This window comes from Crotalus tigris, unplaced genomic scaffold (assembly GCF_016545835.1).
Source record: "Crotalus tigris isolate CLP2741 ecotype Arizona unplaced genomic scaffold, ASM1654583v1 scf7180000023830.6690815, whole genome shotgun sequence".
Classification (NCBI taxonomy): domain Eukaryota; kingdom Metazoa; phylum Chordata; class Lepidosauria; order Squamata; family Viperidae; genus Crotalus; species Crotalus tigris.
Window position 1 is genome coordinate 4,673,200 of NW_024100214.1, and position 22,439 is coordinate 4,695,638.

At 39.4% G+C, this 22,439-nt stretch overlaps 2 protein-coding genes across 12 annotated transcripts in view; one reads left to right on the plus strand and one right to left on the minus strand.

The window, feature by feature from the left end:
- Window positions 1-1,802, plus strand: part of MUC6 (mucin 6, oligomeric mucus/gel-forming) — an 86,557-nt gene extending 84,755 nt beyond the window's left edge. For all 10 annotated transcript variants that reach the window (XM_039322048.1, XM_039322052.1, XM_039322046.1 and 7 more), the window contains one exon: window positions 1,345-1,802. In XM_039322048.1, the coding sequence (XP_039177982.1) occupies window positions 1,345-1,540 (196 nt within the window). In that variant the 3' untranslated portion in view covers window positions 1,541-1,802. The remainder of the gene's footprint in view (window positions 1-1,344) is intronic.
- Window positions 1,803-4,255: 2,453 nt separating this feature from the next.
- Window positions 4,256-22,439, minus strand: part of AP2A2 (adaptor related protein complex 2 subunit alpha 2) — a 73,940-nt gene continuing 55,756 nt past the window's right edge. For both annotated transcript variants that reach the window (XM_039322064.1, XM_039322063.1), the window contains exons 13-22: window positions 20,770-21,001; window positions 16,311-16,484; window positions 14,798-14,958; window positions 13,995-14,077; window positions 12,869-12,958; window positions 11,829-11,952; window positions 10,535-10,651; window positions 8,843-8,912; window positions 7,584-7,718; window positions 4,256-6,426 (exon numbers count right to left, since the gene is read on the minus strand). In XM_039322064.1, the coding sequence (XP_039177998.1) occupies window positions 6,349-6,426; window positions 7,584-7,718; window positions 8,843-8,912; window positions 10,535-10,651; window positions 11,829-11,952; window positions 12,869-12,958; window positions 13,995-14,077; window positions 14,798-14,958; window positions 16,311-16,484; window positions 20,770-21,001 (1,264 nt within the window). In that variant the 3' untranslated portion in view covers window positions 4,256-6,348. The remainder of the gene's footprint in view (window positions 6,427-7,583; window positions 7,719-8,842; window positions 8,913-10,534; window positions 10,652-11,828; window positions 11,953-12,868; window positions 12,959-13,994; window positions 14,078-14,797; window positions 14,959-16,310; window positions 16,485-20,769; window positions 21,002-22,439) is intronic.

The following is a 22,439-nucleotide window of genomic DNA, read 5'->3' on the forward strand; positions in this document are numbered from 1 at the left end:
AGATTGCATACTTTCCAGCAACCGTAAAGCCTACTACTTGATTAGAAGTCATATTAGTACAATGCTTCAATTTATTTTTCTAGTTATAGCTTATATATGGGTGGCAGATTATTTTTACTTATCCATAATGAAAGATCAATAAAAGAAGAGCTTAATCCCTATCTATAATCTGAACATATCTTTCCTAAAGTTCCTGTAGTTTAGTAGTTTCACGTACAGCTAATCTTCACTTAACAACAGTAATTTGGACTGGATTTTCCGTTGCTAAACAATACTGTTATAAAGCACATCATAAGATTGCACTGCTTAGTGATGAGAGTTTCAGCACTTCTGGTGGCCATCATTACATGAAGCACACAACATTGTTAAGTGCAAGGTCACAGGATCACCATTAGCAACCACCTGCCAGCTTCCCCATTGACTTTGCTTGTTGGAAGCCAGCAGCGAAGGTTGCAAGTGGTGATTACATCACTATAGGACACTGCAATGGCATGACTGCAAGCCAAGTGCTGATCTTCTGGATCATGATTGCCCTCTAAGTACAAGAATTAGTCATAAGCACTACTCATTCATTGCTGTCATAAGTCCAAACAGTCACTGAATGAGTGGTCATTAAAGGAGGACCACCTATAGTATAGTGCAGTGGTCCCCAACCTTTGCAGCTTGGTGGCCCAGCTGGGAGGGGGAGAGAGTGGAACCGGCCCACGCAAGTGGTGGGTTTGTGCACATGCACAGGCAGCTCAACTTGTGCTTACTGGCCCACCACTTGTGTGGCCCACTTCCAAGTAGGCCATAGACTGGTAGTGTGCCATGGCCCAGAGATTGGGGACCCCTGGTATAGCGTAATTTGGTGTAATATTGTTTCGCTAGGTTTAAAAAGCTGGCTGGATCACTGGAATGAAATAGTATGAATGTGATGTAAGCAGGTGTGATATTCCACACAGTACTCAGAAAAATTTAAAAGTATGTTTCCCTTTCATACTGATTAAAACCTTTAGAGGCATTTTTAGAAGTTTTTCAAAGGGCTATCATCTCTTACACAGGGATACAAACACATACACAAACACACATACGTACCTCATATTTTTACATAAATATATGTAAAGAATTCTCATTGACATGATGCATTTCCTAAGTTTCAGATGTCTTTATGGACAGAAAGTGGTACAATTTGCTCTATATCAAACTATTTTCCTGTTGAGCTACTTAGTCAATAGTATTAATGTTAATTATTAATCATTTATTACATTTACAATATTCAAGAAAACAATTTCTGTATTTTTAAAATAAGTAATTTGGTACACATGTATACCTTATCTAAAATAAGGCTTTTCTTATTCACAGGCAGAGGAATGCAAGGATAGAAAAACAATGTGAGTGCTGCGTTCCAAAAACTTTCTACAAGAAAGAAATAGAGTTGCCATGCCCCAATCCAAATAACCCAAGTGAACCACTTTTTACACATATCCTTATATTTGGAGAATGTGTATGCAAATTTGAAGGATGTGTAACTAGCCAAATTCACCAGGATCAAACATGAAGTAATATTTAAACCATCAGTTGCTATTTACATTATACCTAAAGTCTGGAATTAGAGTCCCTTTGTTTATATCGATTTGTCCAAACACTGAGAAGGCAGCTACTCTTTTAAGAGCAGTGCTGATAACAAATTATGTTAATTTATTATTTGGGAGATAGCAAAATGAAATGAATTTTTGCCTTATATATAAGGCTTTCATCAAATTAATGTCTACCTACTTATGTAAAGTAATTTGACTGTTTTAATAAAGATATTAGCTGGCTTTTTAGTTTCCAATAGTGAATAACTGAGAGATCTTCCTAATCCTATAATCTAATGGCAAATTCATTCTTCAAATGCTCATTTTTGTATTTATCAAAATGGAATCTTTCACGATACAGAGCCTTCTATCGTTAGAGCAGACTTACAGAAGTAAAAACCAGCACTTTCCTCCCTGCAAGCAAACACATATTAAAATAATTGAGGATATTCAGCTACTATAATTGAATTTAGTATCATTTGTGGAAATCAAATATTACCTTTTTTAGAAGAGGACCAAAAATAATTGAAATGGAATTGAATTGAATGGAGTATTTTTGAAAAGTCCATAGCAGGAATTTCTGGATGAAATTATCAGAAACAGCTTGATTATGGAAGGTCATGTACTGTCCATGTACAAAAGCAGCCCATGGGAATATACTGTGGAAAGCCAATTGGATAGGAACATATTAAAACAATATCATTAATCAAACAGAAGATGTGAGTTGAAGGCATAAGTCATGTTCTTTCTATAAGAGCAATAATACACAAAATTATGTTCACATTAGTTAGTTGAAAGCAATCAGTTTCTTAGCATGTTCCTCACACTATGAAACCAAGCCTAAATTCCCACTTTATTTCTTTCAAGGTTGACCAAGACCTGTATTATGTTATATTAAGATAATTTGTAAACAAAAAAAAGCAATGCATCTTTGCCATTGGATGAGGCTGAAATTAATGACAGGTAAAGCCAGAGAATAAGGGAGAACGAACTTTTTTTACTTCTCCCTACCTGGTAAGCTACTGAAGAGGACCTATTTGGGCAGATTAAACATATGGTAAAACATGATAGGAATTTTGGTCTGGATTCCTCTAAAAAATGAATTCTGAGTCAGGATCAGTTTCCAAGAAGAATTAACAGGTAGTCCTTCTTTAGCAACCATTCACAATTAAGACTGTGATGAAAAAATGAGTTTATGGCTAATTCTCTGCAATTCCTGCAGAGCTTTGCAGGTCTGTGAAACAAAGTAAAATTCAAGTAGTATCGTTAAGTATAATTGTGGTTTCACTTAACAATTGCAGTGCTGAACGATCAAGTTACTGGTTCCAATTGTGATGAATGAGAGCTATACTGTGATAAGCTGAGTGTGCATGCTTCCAAAAATAGAAATATGTACCAGAGTTTAGTGACTTATTCATCTTTGCATATATATGAGCAGATGATGAATGGCACAAGGCTGCCTCTGTAGGAAAGCTGAGCCTCACATCAACTGGACCGCTCTATCAGAAACTAAAAGGTAAACAAGATGTTACTGTGTCCTGGAGCTGACTGAGGAGCAAATTGAGTCTTGCAAGCTGCAACAGTTTCTCGTGCTCCACTAGCCTTTGAGCAAGCCTACAGCTCCCTTGGGTGGCTGAGTGGCTAGGTTGGGAGTAGATCAACAGCCCGAGGAAAAACAGTATTGGGGGGGGGAGTCAATCCAAAGCTTGTGAGGACCCCAAGGGGTGCCTCGTTTAATGACCATGACTTGCAACTATAATGGGCAGACTCCATTACCATCATAACTTGAGGATTACCTGTAATAGAAAATGAAGAAGCTGAAGTGCTTCAGAATTCAAACAAACAAGCACCTGTCACATGAAAACCCAGATTTAAAAATGCTTGATAAGACAAAAAAAGTCTGGAGAGCAGGCATACCTAAAGACAGCAAAAGGGAAGAGAAAGAACTGGAGAACATTATAAAATATGAAGACTTACAAATAGAAATAGTACAATTGTGGGAAAAGAAAGCAAAGATAGTATCAATAGTAATAGCACCTTGAGTCTGAAGCACCACTGTTGTGTCCTGAGCCTGCAAAGGCAGGCTCGGGACGTTGCAATGGTCCTGGGCAGTTGCAAGCTGCCCAGGACCAGACTGGCTGGTGCTGGCTTCGTGCGCATGTGCGAGGCATGGAGCACACCTAATTGTTACCATTTTGCCCGGGGATGCTGTTAAAAGGAGTCTGAGAGGCCTGCGAGCCTCAGAGCTGTGACGGAGGGAAAAAGACTTCAATAAAGAGCTGTTGGAACTGCAGAATGTGCTGTATTCATTCGCCGTTGACTCGAGGACTCAACAACCACCATTAGCATTGACAAAATCACCATCAGTCAATTGCAAAAGGCAGCTTTACTTAGAACAGCTTACATACTGTAATGATACTTTTTAACACCATCAAATAATATCTGCCTTTCCCAGATCAAGTGGATCAAAATGTGAAATCCAGTCTAAACATCTTTGTGACCAACCATAATAATGATACACATGCACCACACCAATGTATTACAACATCCTACGTTCTTGGGGAAAACTCAATGGGTATGAAGACCAACTCCAGCTAAAGAACAGGAAGCTGTGATTTCACTTTGTTGTGAAAAGAGATTACTTTTTAAAAAAATAGCCGCATTGAAAGTTCTTAAAACCAAGAATGAGGAAACAATTTTAGTCTTCTAGCCATTTATTTTTTCTGCTAAAGGTAACATGATTAGATTTATGTATTTTCAGATTCATACACTTATAATGAAAGTTGACCATATAAGCTGAAAATTCACTTTTTATATACTGAAATGGTTATACATAGATACCGGAGTGTAGACCTAGGTTTACAGCATTTTATCTTCCAGTTGAGGAATCTTTCACATGTCAATAACAAATACTGCACTTGGATTACTAATACTGTTTTAGCCACAAAAAGTATTATTTCTGGTTGATAAAGAGAATATATAACTTTGGTAATCAAGTAACTTTTCCCAATAAAGATAAATTGTATATACCAGTACTTCAATTCTCTGTTCCTCATTAGTGAAGCACAAATTATATGAACAGCTGATTTGGAATCTTCCATCTTTTTATGGATAAATCACATTTGCTCACAACTGCACAGTGATAACCACTGTGGTATTTGCCATGGTATTAAATAAGTGCAACCTCAATGCCTTCAGATCTCTCTTTAAAAGTTAAATGGCAGGCCTTCTTAATATGTTATATGACAAGCTTCTAATTATCCCTTGTTTTAATGGCTTCCAGTTCCATGTGAAAAATGAGGATGCATTAATCTGTTCGCTGTGATGACCACTCTTAGGGTTTTTCCAGAGAGAGGGGGAATATTGGAAGGTATCCTAGTTTTATTACATCACCAAATTAATTCCATTTCATTTAACAAAATGTGCTAATTCAGTGGAGCCCAACAAATTTAAGTAAAGAAGTTTGCAGAAAAACAGTAAGTCAGTACTCGGAGGAATCTGGATAACTGTTCTGTAAGCCAGACATGCAACTTTATCTTATATAAAAAAAAAAACCTGATTAAACTCCCAAGGATATTTATTGCAATAGAGACACCATTGCTTATTTTTTCTTGTTTTACTGAGTGACTGTGATAACCATTTTGGAATCCTTTTAGAGAAGTGTGATTGAAACTTATTTCTACTTGCTGAAAAGGATGTCAGACTTAATTTCTATACTATATTACAAATGCATATCTCATGCCAAGTACACCATATCATTGCTAGCCTTTTTGAAAATAATGCATCCAAATTTGTGATGTTAAAAAAGCAATTATCAGGCCATTATACTTTCAACAGCTAATGATTTATTTAGGACCTGAATATACTAGATGTCTGTATTTGTGTGACCCACCCATCTGCTAACAAAAATATTACATCGAAATTGCCTATCAATAATAACAGCCAGGGCTAGAGAATATAGAAACAGATTCTCTGAGAATTTTTTAGTGTAGCTCCATGTGATTTTTTTTTTAATTTACAATCCAAGTGAACAATGGATTAACTAGAGTTCTCTAGAAATAGTGAATCTAATAATTCTGACTCTTTATTTCAGCGTTTGATAAGATATTTACTCTTTGGTAATTCATAATTTGGAGGAAATGAAAGGGTGAATTAAAGCTGTTTAAAACAAATTGGTTGAGGTAGGGGGAAATGATATCCTAATGCCTTATGTACTGTACTCAAGGTCAATGCCCATAGCCTATTGTGAAAAAGCAACACTTGTGAGATTCATTACAACAGTCCTGGATTCCCATCACACAAAGTGAATGCATTCTCAAAAGTTGATCCATCTAAGATTGACAAAGAGTACAGCAGCAAGATGGTTACTGCAGTCTCATCAAACAGAACTTTACTGATTACTGCTGGGGCAATACAGGGATAATAGGAGAAGAAACCACACTGTTATTTCCAACTTACATTGGAATTTCTGGGGGGAGAAAAACATCTTTCATTTAGATCATTGTTAATCAAAGTAAGTCATCATGAAACCAACTTCTGACAAAATGCCTGAAATAGTGGCGGTGACAAACACAATGCCTCCTGGCTTCCTTGTGCCAGAAATATTTTCACATTTAGGTAACTTTACATTACACATATCTTTTATTCACATAAGAGGGACAGGTCCTTTAAGGCAGGAATGTGAATGTGATGGCAGTTATTTATGCAGACACTGGTGCACAGGACATTCCTGGAGCAGGACAAGAAAACAGGCAGAAAGAAAGAATCAAAGCTGGTCTTGAGTTTAGATTCAGAACTGTTCTGACAACAATTCGCATAATCTTCGTGAGACTGTTTCTTTACTTGTTCGTAGTGTTAGTCGGTACATCTGAAAAATAATAAAAAATAACTTTTATGAAGAACGGCTTTAAAACCGCCAAAATTCCTACCCTGCTTATAAGTGTTTTCTGTAACAATTTTAGAAGTTTTAGAATCATAAGGTGATGTTTAAGATTTAAAAAAAAAAGGATTGCAGTGGAGGCAAATCTACCTAGTCTGAACTTCTGAAGAACATTTTTAGCTTAAAGAGAAAAGAAGCTATTTCTTTTAATAAAAGAGTTCAATAGTAATCAATGGGATTACATGCATTTACAATAAAATAAAAATTATCTGAATTGTACAGTTAAGCATCATTATGAAGCTTTCCCTTTACTTACATTCCTAGAACCTCTAGGTATTCTTAGAAAATAGAAGTGACTGGCAGTAGTATGTCCAGAAAAAAATAGAAATGGGTAATATAGAGCATTGATAGTGAGAAGTATCTTTGCCTTCTGGTAAACGGGCACCACAGCCAATCTGTGAAAGTACAATACCTATAAATTGCTTCCAAAATTCCAAATATGTTCACTGACTTAAAGATGTTGCATAACCCTGCTTTAGCAGAAAATCCCATATTAAGATTTCTTCCTCACTCAGCAATCTTTTCCTGCCTCCTTTGCTCCTATCACAAAAAATCTGACTGTTATGCAAAACTTCAAACAACATCTAAACAATGTATCACAAGTGGTCCATACATTTTGGCCAAAAACATAGTTTATTTTCTGGCAGACACAAGATATATGGAATGGAAAGCAACAGTACAAAAGAGCCAAAAACCTGTTTTAGAACAGTGCTCTATCCCAATGCAATTGACCTTCCTGATTAATATTATATAACACTCTGAATGTAATTTTGCAGAAACTCATTTTTCTATATAGGCTGTACAATGAATATAAGGCAAAGCTAGTATTGAAAGAGCTATAAAATGTATGCATGCGTTGTCTTAGTTGATACCACTCAGGACGTATATTGTTAGAGCAAAATCTTCAATGAAGACTATGTCTTCATTTGGTGAACAAAAGGAGAAAGAATATTCATCACTAATCTAATAAAAAACAGTAGATTTTCTATTTTACTTTAAAGAAAAGATTTCTGTAAAAATACACATGGGAAAAATTAAATGTCTTCCATACTATACATGCTCTTGGCTTGATAAACATGGATTACCTCTGCCTGGAGGTTGGGTTCAAGACGCATCAAACATCCAATTTGTATTGATTTTGTGTATATTATGCCAGCACCTACAAAGTTAGCAGGGTTAGGATCCACTTCTTCCAGCAGAGCTGTGCCAAAGCCAATGATCTATAAAAGAGGATCTAATTTTACTTAACATATCTCCTTAAAAGCTGAATTACTTAATTTTACTTAATTGAATTGAAAGCAATTGAACAGCATGCAAATGGAGAAAGGAAGGAGGAGGACATATAAAATGTATATGATAGATCAGGGGTCTTCAGACTTGGCCCTTTTATGACTTGTGGACTTCAACTCCCAGAATTCCTCAGCCACACTTAAGACTCAGATAGATTCCATATTAGGGAAAATGCAGAAGTTTGGACTAAAGAAAGAAATATGGTGTTACGGCAAAATCAAATATCCAAACCAACTTTCCCAGATAAAATAAACTAGCAAATCAATCATAAAACATTTAGCCATAAATAATGCTGACTTGGGCACTAAGAGACAAGAATAATTGAGAATCAGCTAATAAAATATAGGCAAAGGAATGGTGCATTTCAAAGATTGTCAGAATGCACAAATAATGTGGTGTATTATTTTGAACGCTGTTGATTAACAAAAGGGCACTAGTGAAGAAATAAGCTTGCAGATGTCTTCTGACTTTTTTAGATCTGATAGTTCATTAGCTTTATGTTTATTTTTTAAGGCACCTTTTTATTTTGGTAAGCACATAGAGCTTACTAACAAATTTCTGCTTCGTAATGAATAAAACAGACTCCTTCAAGAGGCAAAGGAAAAAAGATACCAAAATTAAGAAGAACCGAAATACTTATGTTGGTAGAACAGAACAAACTTTTGGCTGTTTCTAGGTATTTATGTAAGAAACAAAGCAGATTTCCTACCATACAGTTACCAAGTAATAGACCTCCTTGCTGGTTGTCCCCTAATGTCCAGACATTTATTTTAAAAAAGGATAGATGTGTTCATAGTTTAACTTTACTATCATTATCAGGTGTTTAAAAAAAATACCGTAAATGCCAGCGTATAAGGCGACTTCCGCGAGCGCTGAAATCGGCGCCAAAGATGGGGGTCGTCTTATACGCCGAGTCGTCTTGTACGCCGGCATTTACGGTAATGGCAATGGATTTATTTTCCACTATTATAAATTTTTGATGTCACAGAAGCAATTGTGCTGGAAGGGAAATATAATCATCCAGGCAAGAAGAAACATAAATAATTATACCTACTTTTGCCTTTGTAATTTCAGCATCCATTGGATGGTTTGCTTTAAAGATATTCTGTACTTCTTGTTGAGGGCTATGAAGAACATCAAGAGTTGATATTAACAGCTCATATTTATTATATTTTTGAAGCAAAATGTTTATGACAGAACGTAGATGCATTTTACACAGAAGTAGCAGTGTATTATATGCATGTTTATAGCACTATTCTCCTAAATAATGAGCCTTAGTTTCCATTATATGATTTGCATAGGCCAGGGGTAGGCAACCTTGGCTCTTTTATGACTCGTGGACTTCAACTCCCAGAATTCCTGAGCCAACCATGCTGGCTCAGGTACTCTGGGAGTCAAAGTCCACGAGTCATAAAAGAGCCAAGGTTGCCTACCCCTGGCATAGGCTAACCAATGAACCAAAAATAGGTATCCTTTAGGCAGGCTGCTCTATGTGGATAGATAGAGGGAAGAAGTGTCAAATATTTTCCAGGAATTCAGCTGATGTAAAAATAAATGGACATGTGGAAGAACTAGATTTGTTTAGTTTCTGCTATAATAATGCTCATAATTTATTAAACAATTCTATATTTAATTTTAGCCCTCTAAAAGGTAAGACTAAAAATAGTCCACATTATATTAGACTTAGAACAATATATTGAAGCATTCTGTTTCTGACAATCTATGAGTTTCCTAACTATAGATGAATATGTGAGTTCTGATATTGACATTCTGAATTTCTGCAATATCGTGGCTGGTATAGCATCTCTTTAAGCATCTATTTAAATCTCTTCACCCCTTTTCTTACACTGATTCCACTCAAGAGCCACATCAGAGGACATTTATGATAGGCTGGAATCCTAGAAACTAAAGAGATATTCACTGGGTTCACATACAATGCTAATTCTTAATGTAGTTTAGTTTTGTTTTTAGTAAGTTGTGTGAAATTAATTGTGAATCACTGTGACATACCCAATCAAAGTAAATCACAGCTTTATAGACTGTTAGTTCAGGCACAGACATTATCCTGGAATGTCTCACTCAAATGTAGCAGGGTTCTCTCTGTTTGCCTTATCTCTGTATCATAAATGAGCACCACAGTTTGGGGCTCATCTTCCAGGAAGAATAATGAGATTAGAAGGAAGTTGGAGAGCAGTATGCCACCAGTAGCCTGTTGGAACTCTTGAGTGAGAAAAGGCAACACATGTGGCTACAAAATGGTAGGTCTTTCTAGAGATAACGTATCAAATCATTCCCCAAATTAATGAGAACTTAGGCCAAGTAGTCAAAAAACAGACTCAAAGGTGGGACTGAAATGCTTTGCAGAGAAAGAGGAAGTTGAGTTTCAAATGTGGCTCCTACAGAAACATGAATTTACAAGGGATCCTTGGTGCTCTCTGAGCTTGGTTGTTTTCTTGCACACGTTTCTTTATCCAAACTAGGTAACATCATGATGTTCATCAACAACATGATGATGTTACTTCGTTTGGGTAATGAAATATCTGCAAGAAACAATCAAGTTCAGAGAGCACCAAGGTCCCTCATTTCAACCCTGAGCTACAAATATTCTCCTTCATGAATTTACATCTAAAGAGGTCCCCTTTTCATTTAAGTTAGGTGGCAGTATTCACCAAGAAACAAGTAACAATCTGGAAAAAGTAATATAGTATATAGTAATTAAGGACATGCAAGATCAAAATAATTTTACTTGCTCAGTTGTTTCCATCTCTGGAAGAAGTCATTAGCAGCCATTTCTGTAGGCTGGAAAAATTTGTTCAATGTGATAGGTAGCTTCACGGAAATATTTTGTAAAGTTCCTCCATATCTGGAAATGGCAATGACAAACTTTTGGAGAAAATCTAAACAATCTAGATGCACACACAATTCATCCAAATGTTCCTTCCTTTTTTCATGAGCTATGGTTCTTAAACCATTTGACCCAATTACACCTTTTAAAATAATGTCATTACCTGTCCTCCCTAAAAAAAAAAAGCAGATTATTATTTTAAATAAGTATCTCAGTAGCAATAGTCCCAAATTGGACCATCAGCTCTCCACTTCCAAATAACAGGTGGCATATAATACAAAATTTAAAATCCGCATGGTAAGCAAAGTACTTTTGCTGATTCCCAATCATCTCAACTGAAGGCCCATTGGAAGAGGATGCTTTTCACTTGTTCATAGAAAGTAAAATTCATGTATCTCCAGGAGAGAGATTTCCCACAAAACAGGAGGCCATCATTGAGAAGGACAGCCATCCTGTCCATCCATGAACCATGCAAGGAGTAGGGACTCTTAGCAGGCCCTGTCTAAATAATCAGACCAAACAATCAGATTCTGTGCTTCCAAGGTGTCACCTGCTGGCAGACGGTTTCATAGGGTATGCACCAAGAGATGAAGGAGAATCTAAAGTGAACAGAATATTCCAGTAGTGGAAGAACATGGGGGATAATAAATTAAGAGGGAAATGAAAGGCAGTAGATGTAGACAGTGGTACCTACTTACTTTAAAAATGGCAGTGTGATAAATAGCAGTCATGAGAGGAATGTGGAGGGGCCTCAAGACTATTCTTGTACAAAATAATTTCAAGCCTGTTTCCTCATGAAATAGCTCAACTAAAATTCATTAAACAGTTTAATTTGCTCATGTACGACGCAGAAATAAAGGATAACAATATTAATCCTTTCAAATAATTCCTGTGGCAGAACCATCACATTTTGTGAATAGCTGCTGCTAATATAGTTAACTTACTCCTTTTTGTTTCTCTTTCATTTCTTTTTTTTTTTTCAAATGTTTGCTCAACCCCCACCCCAAAAAGAAACCCAGGATTATGCTTTATATATCTGAAGGGCACTAGCCACAGAAGTTTATGCCATCATCAATAAGCTAATCTTTAAGGTCACAAAATACACTTTTTTATGTTCATGGAAATGGATTACTGCAGACAGTCCTCTAGAAGTGCCTTTAAATGGGAAACAATGTTCAAACTTAAAGAACCGTACCTGAACTGAATGTTTAAGGCTGGTGCTTCCATGAAGTCTGATATACACTCAATATTTACAATCTGCTGCACCTGAGCACCTCCTTCCACAGTGGGATCAACAGGTTTGGTCTGCAGATTCAGACGTGATAAGTTAAGGAAACAGGATTGTTTTCTGTTATTCTTCTGCTGGACCTTGCAAAGACTGAATCTGGTCATAAAGGTTTGGCAAGGTTAAGATAGGTAGAAGGGAAATAAATAGCTTAACTGTATGTTTGGGATCAAAGAGGTTGTTAGGAGGTTATTAGAAGAGTTATTGCCAGAGACAGTTTAGGTTTTAAAAAAGTATATGACAAAGTCTGAATAGGATTGGTTATGGAGGAGACAAGAGGTTTATCTACCTTCCAAGTCTTTTGTCATCTCACTTACTCTATTGTCCTTAACTTAGAAATTCATGTCAAAATGCATCTGCCAGCTTTCTGCTAATAGTCTACTGACCCAAATATGTAGAGAACATTAGGAAATGGACTCTTATATCTCCTTTTCTTGTCTCAAACACACATTTTGCATATCTCTCTTATTGGTTAGATCAGACATGTCAAACTTTTACCCCATTGCCGGTCCACGGGCCGGCAGTTTGTCACTCCTGGGTTAGATTTATATTCTCAATACTTCCACAATTTACTTTCTCCTCTGACTGTAATTCATATTCTCATCTTCACTGCCCCTCTTTCCTTAATTATACACCCTACCTGTTGACAGATTTAAGCAGCTGAATCTCTTTGCATCATGCACTCTGCTAAATAAAAACTGTACTGATTTTCTTTTACACAAGCACAATCTCAACACTAGTTTATTATAGTTTCTTATTGCTAATATTGCTAATTTGAAAGTTTTTCTTTTCATACATTTTTTTTTGCTCTTTAAAGCCATATGTCAAGCAAACAAAGCAGTGAGAACATTGTACTATCCTACAAGGAATGCATGATAGTGTAACATATACTCTTATTCTTGTGGCCTAGAATATAATATAGCTCAATTATATAAGGGACAAAAGGATATTTGACTGAAGATCATCTGAACAGATTAATGTTGGAACAAAATTTAAAAATGGTGTGGAAGTTTTATTTCCGTAAAATATGAACATACGACCTAGAAGAAAGAAGAAAATATCAATCATATGATCCACATTACCGATAAAGTCCACTGAGACTTTTAAGAAATACTCATAAAAATGTATTTATATCATGTTTTCAAAGTGTCACGTGAAATTGCGAAGAGAGTTTTTGAGCAAAAAGTGAATGGTTATTTATGTGCTAGATGTATATTTGGGAAACATAGAAACCATTATAGTTTTAAAATACATGTAAACTTCAGATTACATCCATTCGGTGACTGTTTGAAATTGCAATGGTGTTGAAGAACAGGGTCTTACCACCAATCCTCAAAGTTATGGCTAGTTCAGCATCCCTATAGTCAAGTGATTGCAATTTGGGCACTTGAGAATTGACTTGCGATTAAGATGGTTGCAACTTCTTGAAATCACACGATCACCATTTACCCTTTTCCCTGCTGGCTTTCCACAAGCAAAGTCAATGAGGAAGCTAGCAGGAAGTCAAAATCACTCCTGCAAGTCGCTCCTGCTGCTTTTTCTCCAGGGGATCTCAGACTCCACAGCACCTGTTGACACTACGGCCCATATTCTGTAAGCGCTGACCCACCCACATGTATCTCTCGCCCACCAATCTGCTTGACTGGGATGCAGTTTCAACACTCATAAGCAAACACTTCCGGATTCCCACTTTTTCTTATGTCACAGTCATGTCAGATCCTTGCTTAATAATCCTCAAGGACCTTGCTTAACAACAGCAATGGGGTTACTATTGCTAAGTTACGGGGTCATACAACATTGTTCTTTATGACCACATTGCTTAGCGGCAGAAATTCCAGCCCAATTACTGCTGTTAATTGAGGACTACTGTTAGTTACAGAAGCTTTCTACTCATCAAGTGACAGCATACAATTGGCATCTCTGAAAATCTTCACTTTCTAAGGGAAATACTGTTTACGGGGAACTCTTTAGGAATCAAAGAAATTATCTTTAAACTGAAAAACATTAAAAAAAAATTAAAACAGATCTAAGACAGCAATTATCACAATTTCGGCTCATTATAACCTATCAACTAACCCAGGTTCTGTCGAAATTCAGATTTCAGACCAATCTGTAGTAACTGATTCTCAAACAGGACCCCATTGTTTTTGCAAACAAACCTAGAAGTAAAGAAATAGCTGCATTAGTCAAATTATATTTAAACAATCATATGCATTCTTCTAGTTTATCTTGGAGAGGAAATACAGATAGAGATGTACTCAAGAGTAACAGAGGACATAAAAATCTGGATAGATTACAAATTGAATTTTCACCCTAGAGGGGAAAATGTTTTCCAATTATAGAAAAATCATTCTAAACAGAGTAGGTAATCTGATTAAAATATTTAACCTTGCTAATAACATATATAGAAACATGTACATTTGTGGTATATAGGACTGAATGAACACTTGCCTTAATTAGGAGCTCTATACTTACGATGGGAAGACCTGGGGGAAAAAACTGGAAAAATTGGGAAAAAACCCAAAAACATTTTTCTGATTTTTTTTTCTTTTTTTCCAAAGCTGTTTAGAAAAAATGAAAACAAAAACCCAACTGTTTCCCCCAATTTTTCCAGTTTTTTTCCAGGCCTTCCCGTCTCTACTCTATGCCAACAGAAGGTGCCAAGTTTACTTTAGAGCTGATCCTTTGTCTATGGCAATAAACCAGCCTATCATCTGAAGGATATAGAAATTGGCCAATCTTATTCTTGGAAAAGCGAGTCAATGACACTTAAAGTGTCAAACAGTTTTGTAACCTCATGGAAACACAGAAGAACCACATTGGGTAAAGACTGGGAGAAAAAAGAAGACAAGAAACGAAAGTGTTGATTTATCACATGCCTTGCAAAGTTGTCTTCGGAACCAGGAGCAAGTGATGCAGGATTTGCAGAATTGTCTGAAAATACATCCACTAACAAACTACCACTTGATGCTGCAGGCACAGAATTTGTGACTGCAGCTGCACCAAGACCTAACAGGTCTGCTGAAGGAGATGGAGTAGACTGCAAGAAACAACAGAGGTATTAAATGCTTAAAAAGGACAGAGAGCCAAGATATCTTCTTTTTTTTACCTTCATTGTGTTTATTAAAGATCAGGTGCTATATAACACAACATTATTCAAACTTGGCAACTTTAAGATACATGACCTTCAACTAAGCAATTTCAGCTTGCTGGCTGGGCAGATCTGGGAATTGAAACCCACACATTTTAAAGTTGCCAAGTTTGAAAAACACTGCTTTTCCAGGTTAACTTTAAAATACATATGCTACTAAGGTTTTTTTTTTTTAAAAAAAAATTCTTAATTTAGGAGGGAGAGAGAGTGAGAGATGGAGGGAGGGAGGGAGAGAGAGAGACAGAGAGAGAAGAAAGAAAGAAAGAAAGAAAGGAAGGAAGGAAGGAAGGAAGGAAGGAAGGAAGGAAGGAAGGAAGGAAGGAAGGAAGGAAGAAAGAAAGAAAGATTAAACAGAAGAACCTAGTCTGCCTCCAAAGTGAACGCTCATAATAATACCAATTCTCTGCTCATGTTTCTCTAAAAATGTGCATGTGGAAAAGATATGGGCAGAGTTCCCAATTTCTTTCCCCACATGTCTCAATTTGGCCTCCCATATTTAGACCCTGCAGATTTGACTGGAAAGGCCCCAGGTGACCTTCTGTTTGGGGGCACCTGAACATGAGTAGCTCTCCAGCTACAAAATCTGATCAAGCAGGACTTTTGAGTTCTATGGATATTAAACTTGAGCAACAAATTCAGAGCTCCTGATGTAAAGCAAAAAACCCACATGCACAGCCTGTGACACACAAAATTAATGCAAATCCTAATATGGAGTTAAAAGCATCCTTACAGGTGTCAGTCTGAGAAGAGTAGCTGCTGAGAGTAAAGGAAATATGGGAAAACTTTGTATCTTTGTATCCACTCATAAGACATTCTTGGGTTGTCATTATGTATTCTTCTATTTGTGAGTCTATGATCAATATTATCTGTGTATGTGACTTTGCATACACAAATTAAATCCTGCTCTGGAAATATTTATATTAAGCAAAACATGACTTATCTATATATAGGCACCTGTCCTTAATGTATGCAAATTACATGGTTAAAACAAATGAAAGATGCTTCCTTGGCAGGAGGGGGGGTTTACAAATTATTTCTCATAATATAGTTATAAAATGTTACAATTAAGATTGCAGTAATAATACACATAAAGTTAAAAGCATGTAAAGGCCAGAACAAATAATAATCAAATTACTGGAAATGTGATAATAAAAATCTGGAATTGCCTAAGTATTGGTGTCTACACAAGGCTGATATTCCGCCGCCCCCTTTCTGAAACAGCAAAAACGGGTACAACCTACCGCTGTACTTGCATTTACAAGAGTGGCCTCAGTGCTACCGTTGATGTCTGAGCTTCTTTCCTTTTTGGTTTCCTCCAAATCAGTAACTGTATTTGGACCCTTTTTCTTCTTCAGCTTGGCTAGAATCGAGGACTCCCTCTCTGGAAATGGAGGCATTTCTTCTAGAACTGTTGCCTTAGAAAGGAATCAAGGCACATTTTGGAAATGTAAGAAACATGCTTTGACCTCTTAACAGCTTTGTCTAGGTCAGGGGTGGATCTCTTTTTTAAGTCATGAAGGCCACCTAAATGCTGACCATATTAACCACCCTCTGTACTTGGGAGAGAGTGGAAGTTCACTAATTCCCCCCTTTTCAGTGATTTCCTGAAAGGCTCTTTTCACACCAAGCCCAAAGTCCATGTCTGTCAAGTGTGGAAACCAGAATGTCAGTCAGTCTGGTTTCTCTCCTTAGGAGTCCCTAAGGAGCTCTGCAAGAAAATGGATGTGGACAGATAGTTCAACAGCAACAAGTACAGACAAGGTAGAAACTGGCTGGAAATGCCACTGAAAACTATAAGTGGGAACAATTACAAATTGCCAACCAGAAGGCGTGGAGGTGTATACCGCTGCAGTGGTCTCTCCAAAAACCATGAAGGAAAAAAGAAGGTAGAGGTTGCCCTTACTTTGGGTAATAAGCAAATCACTATTCAGGGGTCCCACAACATTGAAAGGAGCCCTCGGTTCAGTCCCTTGGACTTGGTTTTAAGCAATGGGAATATCACCATCTGCAGTTCCACCTCTTCACTACCTCCACTTCTTCTACCATTACCACTGTTTCCACCCCTTTCCTCTGCTGAACTAGTCAGCAGCCATGAAAGCTATGCACTATTGTAAAGGAAAAGGGTGTTTGTAATAGAAGCAGCAAGTAACCGAAGGAATCAGATGCTGTCCTTAAGAGCCCTAACTTCATAAAAGTACTTGTTCCTTGACACACTATCTGAGCATCTACAAAGTAGTATCTCATTGGCTTAGGAACAATGCTGGCTGTAGCTTTTAACCAGGTGGCCAGTGCAGCACTACAGGCAGTCCTCAACTTACAACAGTTCACTTAATGGCCGTTCAAAGTTACAACAGCACTGAAAAATGTGACTTATGACCATTTTTTACACTAATGACCACTGCAGCATCCCCATAGTCACCTGATCAAAATTCAGACACTTGGCAGCTGACTCATATTTATGACGGTTGCAGTGTTCCGGGCTCATGTGATTACCTTTTGCAACCTTCCGACAAGCAAAGTTAATGGGGAAGCCAGATTCACTTAACAACCGTGTTACTAATTTAACAACTGCAGTGATTCGCTTAAGAATTGTGGCAAGAAAGGTCATCAAATGGGGCAAAACTCACTTAACAAATGTCTCACTTAGCCACAGTCCTTTTGAGCTCAATTGTGGTTTATTTATTTATTTATTTTATTTACAAATATTTATATGCCGCCCAATCCCAAAGGACTCAGGGCGGCGTACAAAATTAAAAACAGTCGTAAAACAATAAAATAATCCAATCATACCGCGAGTCCGATCATATCCCGGCCCCCCGGGGACATCAGCCCCAGGCCTGCCGGAACAGGAGAGTTTTAACGGCTTTCTTAAAGGCCGGCAGGGTGGGAGCAGTTCGTACCTCAGGGGGAAGTTGATTCCACCAGGTCGGAGCCACCACAGAAAAGGCCCTTCCCCAAGGGCCCGCCAGCCGACATTGTCTGGCCGACGGGACCCGAAGGAGGCCCAATCTATGGGACCTCACCGGTCTCTGGGAGCTGTGCGGCAGAATGCGGTCCTGTAGGTAACCTGGCCCTATGCCATGAAGGGCTTTAAAGGTGATAACCAACACCTTGAATTGCGTCCGGAGACCCACAGGAAGCCAGTGCAGCTCGCGGAGGATAGGTGACATGTGGGCGAACCTTGGCGCGCCCACAATCGCTCTCGCGGCTGCGTTCTGAACCAACTGCAGCCTCCGAACGCCCTTCAAGGGTAGCCCCATGTAGAGCGCGTTACAGTAATCCAATCTTGAGGTGACAAGGGCATGAGTGACTGTGAGTAAAGCCTCCCGGTCCAAATAAGGCCGCAACTAGTGCACTAGGCAAACCTGTGCAAAGGTCCCCCTCGCCACAGCCGATAGATGTTGTTCCAAATTTAGCTGTGAGTCCAGGAGGACACCCAAGTTGCGTGCCTGCACTGAGGGAGGTAAATTTGCCCCCCCCCAGGACTAAAGATGGACCATCCAGTTGGCCGTTGGGAGGCAAGACCCAGAGCCACTCGGTCTTGTCAGGGTTGAGTCTAAGCCTGTTCACCCCCATCCAGACCCTCACATCTTCCAGGCACCGGCACATCACTTCGACTGCTTCACTGAAAGGACACGGGGTGGAGATATATAATTGGGTATCATTCGCATACTGATGATACCTCACCCCGTGTCGCCGAATGATCTCACCCAGCGGTTTCATGTAGATGTTAAAAAGGAGGGGGGACAGGACCGAGCCCTGAGGCACCCCATAATCGAGGCGCCTAGGGGTCGATCTCTGTCCACCTGCCAACACCGACTGCGACCTGTCAGAGAGGTAGGAGGAGAACCACCGCAATACGGTGCCGCCCACCCCCACCTCTCCGAGACGACGCAGAGGGATACCATGGTCGATGGTATCGAAAGCCGCTGAGAGGTCAAGAAGCACCAGGATAGAGGAATAACCCCTATCCCGGGCTCGCCAGAGGTCATCGGTCAGTGCGACCAAAGCAGTCTCAGAGCTGTAGCCGGGCCTGAAACCAGATTGAAAAGGGTCCAGATAATTGGTTTCATCCAAGGATCGCAAGAGTTGAGACGCCACCACCTTCTCTACAACCTTCCCCACAAAGGGGAGGTTGGAGACAGGACGAAAGTTCTTCAAAACAGCTGGGTCCAGGGAAGGCTTCTTGAGGAGGGGCCTCACCACCGCTACCTTTAAAGGTTGCGGGAAAGACCCCTCCATCAAGGAGGCGTTGATTATCACCTGGAGCCAGCCTCGTGTCACCTCCCTACTGGCAGAAACCAGCCAGGAGGGGCACGGGTCCAATAAACAGGTGGCGGCATTCATTGCCCTCATGGCCTTGTACACTTCATCAGGGGTCACAGGCTCAAACTCGCTCCAGATAACATGACTAAGACCAGCCCCTGGCAACTCGGCTGGCACTGCCCAGTCGGAGTCCAGGTCTCTCTGAATCTGAGCGATTTTGTCCGAAAGAAACTGAACAAACTCCTCAGCTCTCCCCTGCAAGGGTTCCTCTGCCTCCTCCACTTTAAGAAGGGAGCGGGTCACCCTAAACAAGGTGGCCGGGCGAGATTCTGCGGACGCAATAAGTGCGGAAAAGTGAACACGCTTTGCCGCCCTTATCGCCACTAAATAAGTCCTAAGATAGGCTCTTAATAGTGATCGGTCAGATTCAGAGTTACTGGCCCTCCAACGTCGCTCTAGACGTCTCTTGTGGCGCTTCATCTCCCGGAGCTCCTCAGTAAACCAAGGGGCCCTCCGGGGACCACTACCACAGAGAGGTCGCAAAGGCGCAATTCGATCCAGGGCCCTGGACGCTGCCTCATTCCAGGCCGCAACCAGGGACCCGGACGAGTTGTGGACAAGGGAGTCAGCTATCTCCCCAAGCTCCTCCTGGAACCAATCTGGGTCCATTAGGCGCCTGGGGCGGAACCACCTAGTTGGCTCCCTCTCCCTGCGATGGGGGAGTGATGCTCTGAAGTCCAGCCTCAATAGGAAATGATCGGTCCATGACAAGGGCGAGATCTCTATTCCCCTTAATTCCAGATCATGTCTCCATTGCCCCGAGAGAAACACAAGGTCGAGTGTGTGACCACCCCTATGAGTTGGATCCTGAATTACATGGGTCAGGTCCATGGTTGCCATGGAAGCCATGAACTCCTGCGCCGCCTCTGAGCGATCGCCGAGTGATGGCAGGTTAAAGTCCCCCAGTACTATAAGTCTGGGGAACTCCACTGCCAACCCGGCTACTGACTCCAGCAACGCAGGCAGGGCTGTTGCAACGCAGCTTGGAGGTAGGTACGTCAGCAACAAACCCAACTGAACCCGTGAACCCAACTTCAATAGGAGGGACTCACACCCAACAACCTCCGGGGCAGGAATCCCACGAGGGCTCAAGGACTTCCGAGCGAGTGGCTGTAAGTCAAGGACTACCTGTACACCATTCACTGATTCCAAACCACTAAGAGTGGATGGAAGCTTTCTTGGATTATCAGGGCCTAAGGTCTACACCCCCAAATTCAGCCCTGGTGTCATCCCTGTGATCTGTTGAAGACAGATATGCAACTGCCTTCAAAGCCACCACGAAGTGCAGAATCATTAAGAAATAAAAACTGAACTCTATTTTTGGAGGTTAGGCTTCATAACTATAAATATATGAAACCATACATACATACATACCAAAATGTCAGTACTAGCAATAGTACTGAGTCTCAGGTACTCAACAGCTCTCTGCTGTAGCTCAACATCAGCATTCTTTAGTTGGCTGTCACTGCGTAATACGTCCTGAACAGTAGTTTTTATCTCAGGAAATAAATTTACAAACTTGATGTAAGTAGACAGAAGCAGTGCTCTAGTTGGGACACTGCACAGATGGAACTTTGAATGTAACAGGTTGAACTGGATGAGAGGACTTGGCGAGAGAAAGAAAACAGAGTCAGAGCTAACAATCCATTCACGGTGCTTTGTTTGATGGGGAGAGGGAGGGAAGGGGAAGGATTTCAGCATGAAAATCCTAATATTGCATTTTGAAATAAAGGCATTTTTATTGATTAGACCAGGGGTTCTTAACCTTGGCAACTTTAAGTCTTGTGGACTTCAACTCCCAGAATTCCTCAGCCAGCTTGTGGACTTCAACTCCCAGAATTCCTCAGCCAGCTTTAAGACTTGTGGACTTCAACTCCCAGCTGGCTGAGGAATTCTGGGAGTTGAAGTCCACAAGTCTTAAAGTTGCCAAGGTTGAGAACCCCTGGATTAGACTGATTTGTTGATACAGAAAGGGCTAGTTCATACTACTATAGAAATGTGAAAAGTTGAGATTTGATGTTAATACCTTATTTTACTGCAACAGAGGGAGTCAGAAATCAACTTCCGCCTCTTTTCCACACTTCTCTTTTTCCCCTTCCCCTACCTTTGTTCCCTATTATTTGCTTTTGTATCTTCGTATTTTATGCTACAAGTGAATAAAAATCATAATATTTTTTTTAAAAAACACAGCGAAATAAAGGCATTTCTGCTGCTATTTTAAATGTCCAATTTATTCTATTCTACTATTCAGTTCTAATGGTTTATATTGTTTTAATATTCAAACCAAGGATAGGCAAACTTATATTTAAATGTATGTGTAGACTTTTTTCTTGGTTCTCACAGTTTTTTAAAATTGTAACTTTATTTTTTAAAGGTTCTTTTCAATTTTTTTAAAAATAGAATACTACTATGCTGCAATCAAATCTCTAAAAATGATAGATGTGCCTTCTATCCCAAACACATTGCTTACCACTGCTTTAAATAGAGAAATAATCTGAATAAAATCTGGTTGCATAGAATCATGCTGGAGAGAGTTATCTTACTTCTTAAAAGTCAGCAATGGTATACTGTTTAGGGCAGTGGTTCTTAACCTGGGTGATATTGCCGCCCAGGGGGCGATTTCATTTTTCAGGGGGGCGATGGAACGAAAAGGGGCAACACGGGGGCGAAGGAACGAAATGGTGGCAATATGGGGGCGATGGAGTGAGAAGTTTTGGGGACACTTTTGAGACTTTTTCGTACAGTGAATCGCTGTATATCTGTCGTACAAAACCATCAGATTGCTCGCTATTAGTGGATTGAATTGTGTTTTCAAATGTTCCTCCAGCTAGCTTCAGTACAGAACGCCGTACATATGTGAATACGCATCGCTTATCTTTATGCGCATTGCGCAGCATCCTCTACCCATACAGTGGCACGCCATTGGCCAGAATATGGGAGATATGGGAAAAAGACTGGAAATAAATTATTTGCATCGATATGTCCTGATGACAATTTTAAAGAAAACAAAAAAAGTGTTTGCATAAACTGAAGAATTATTTCCT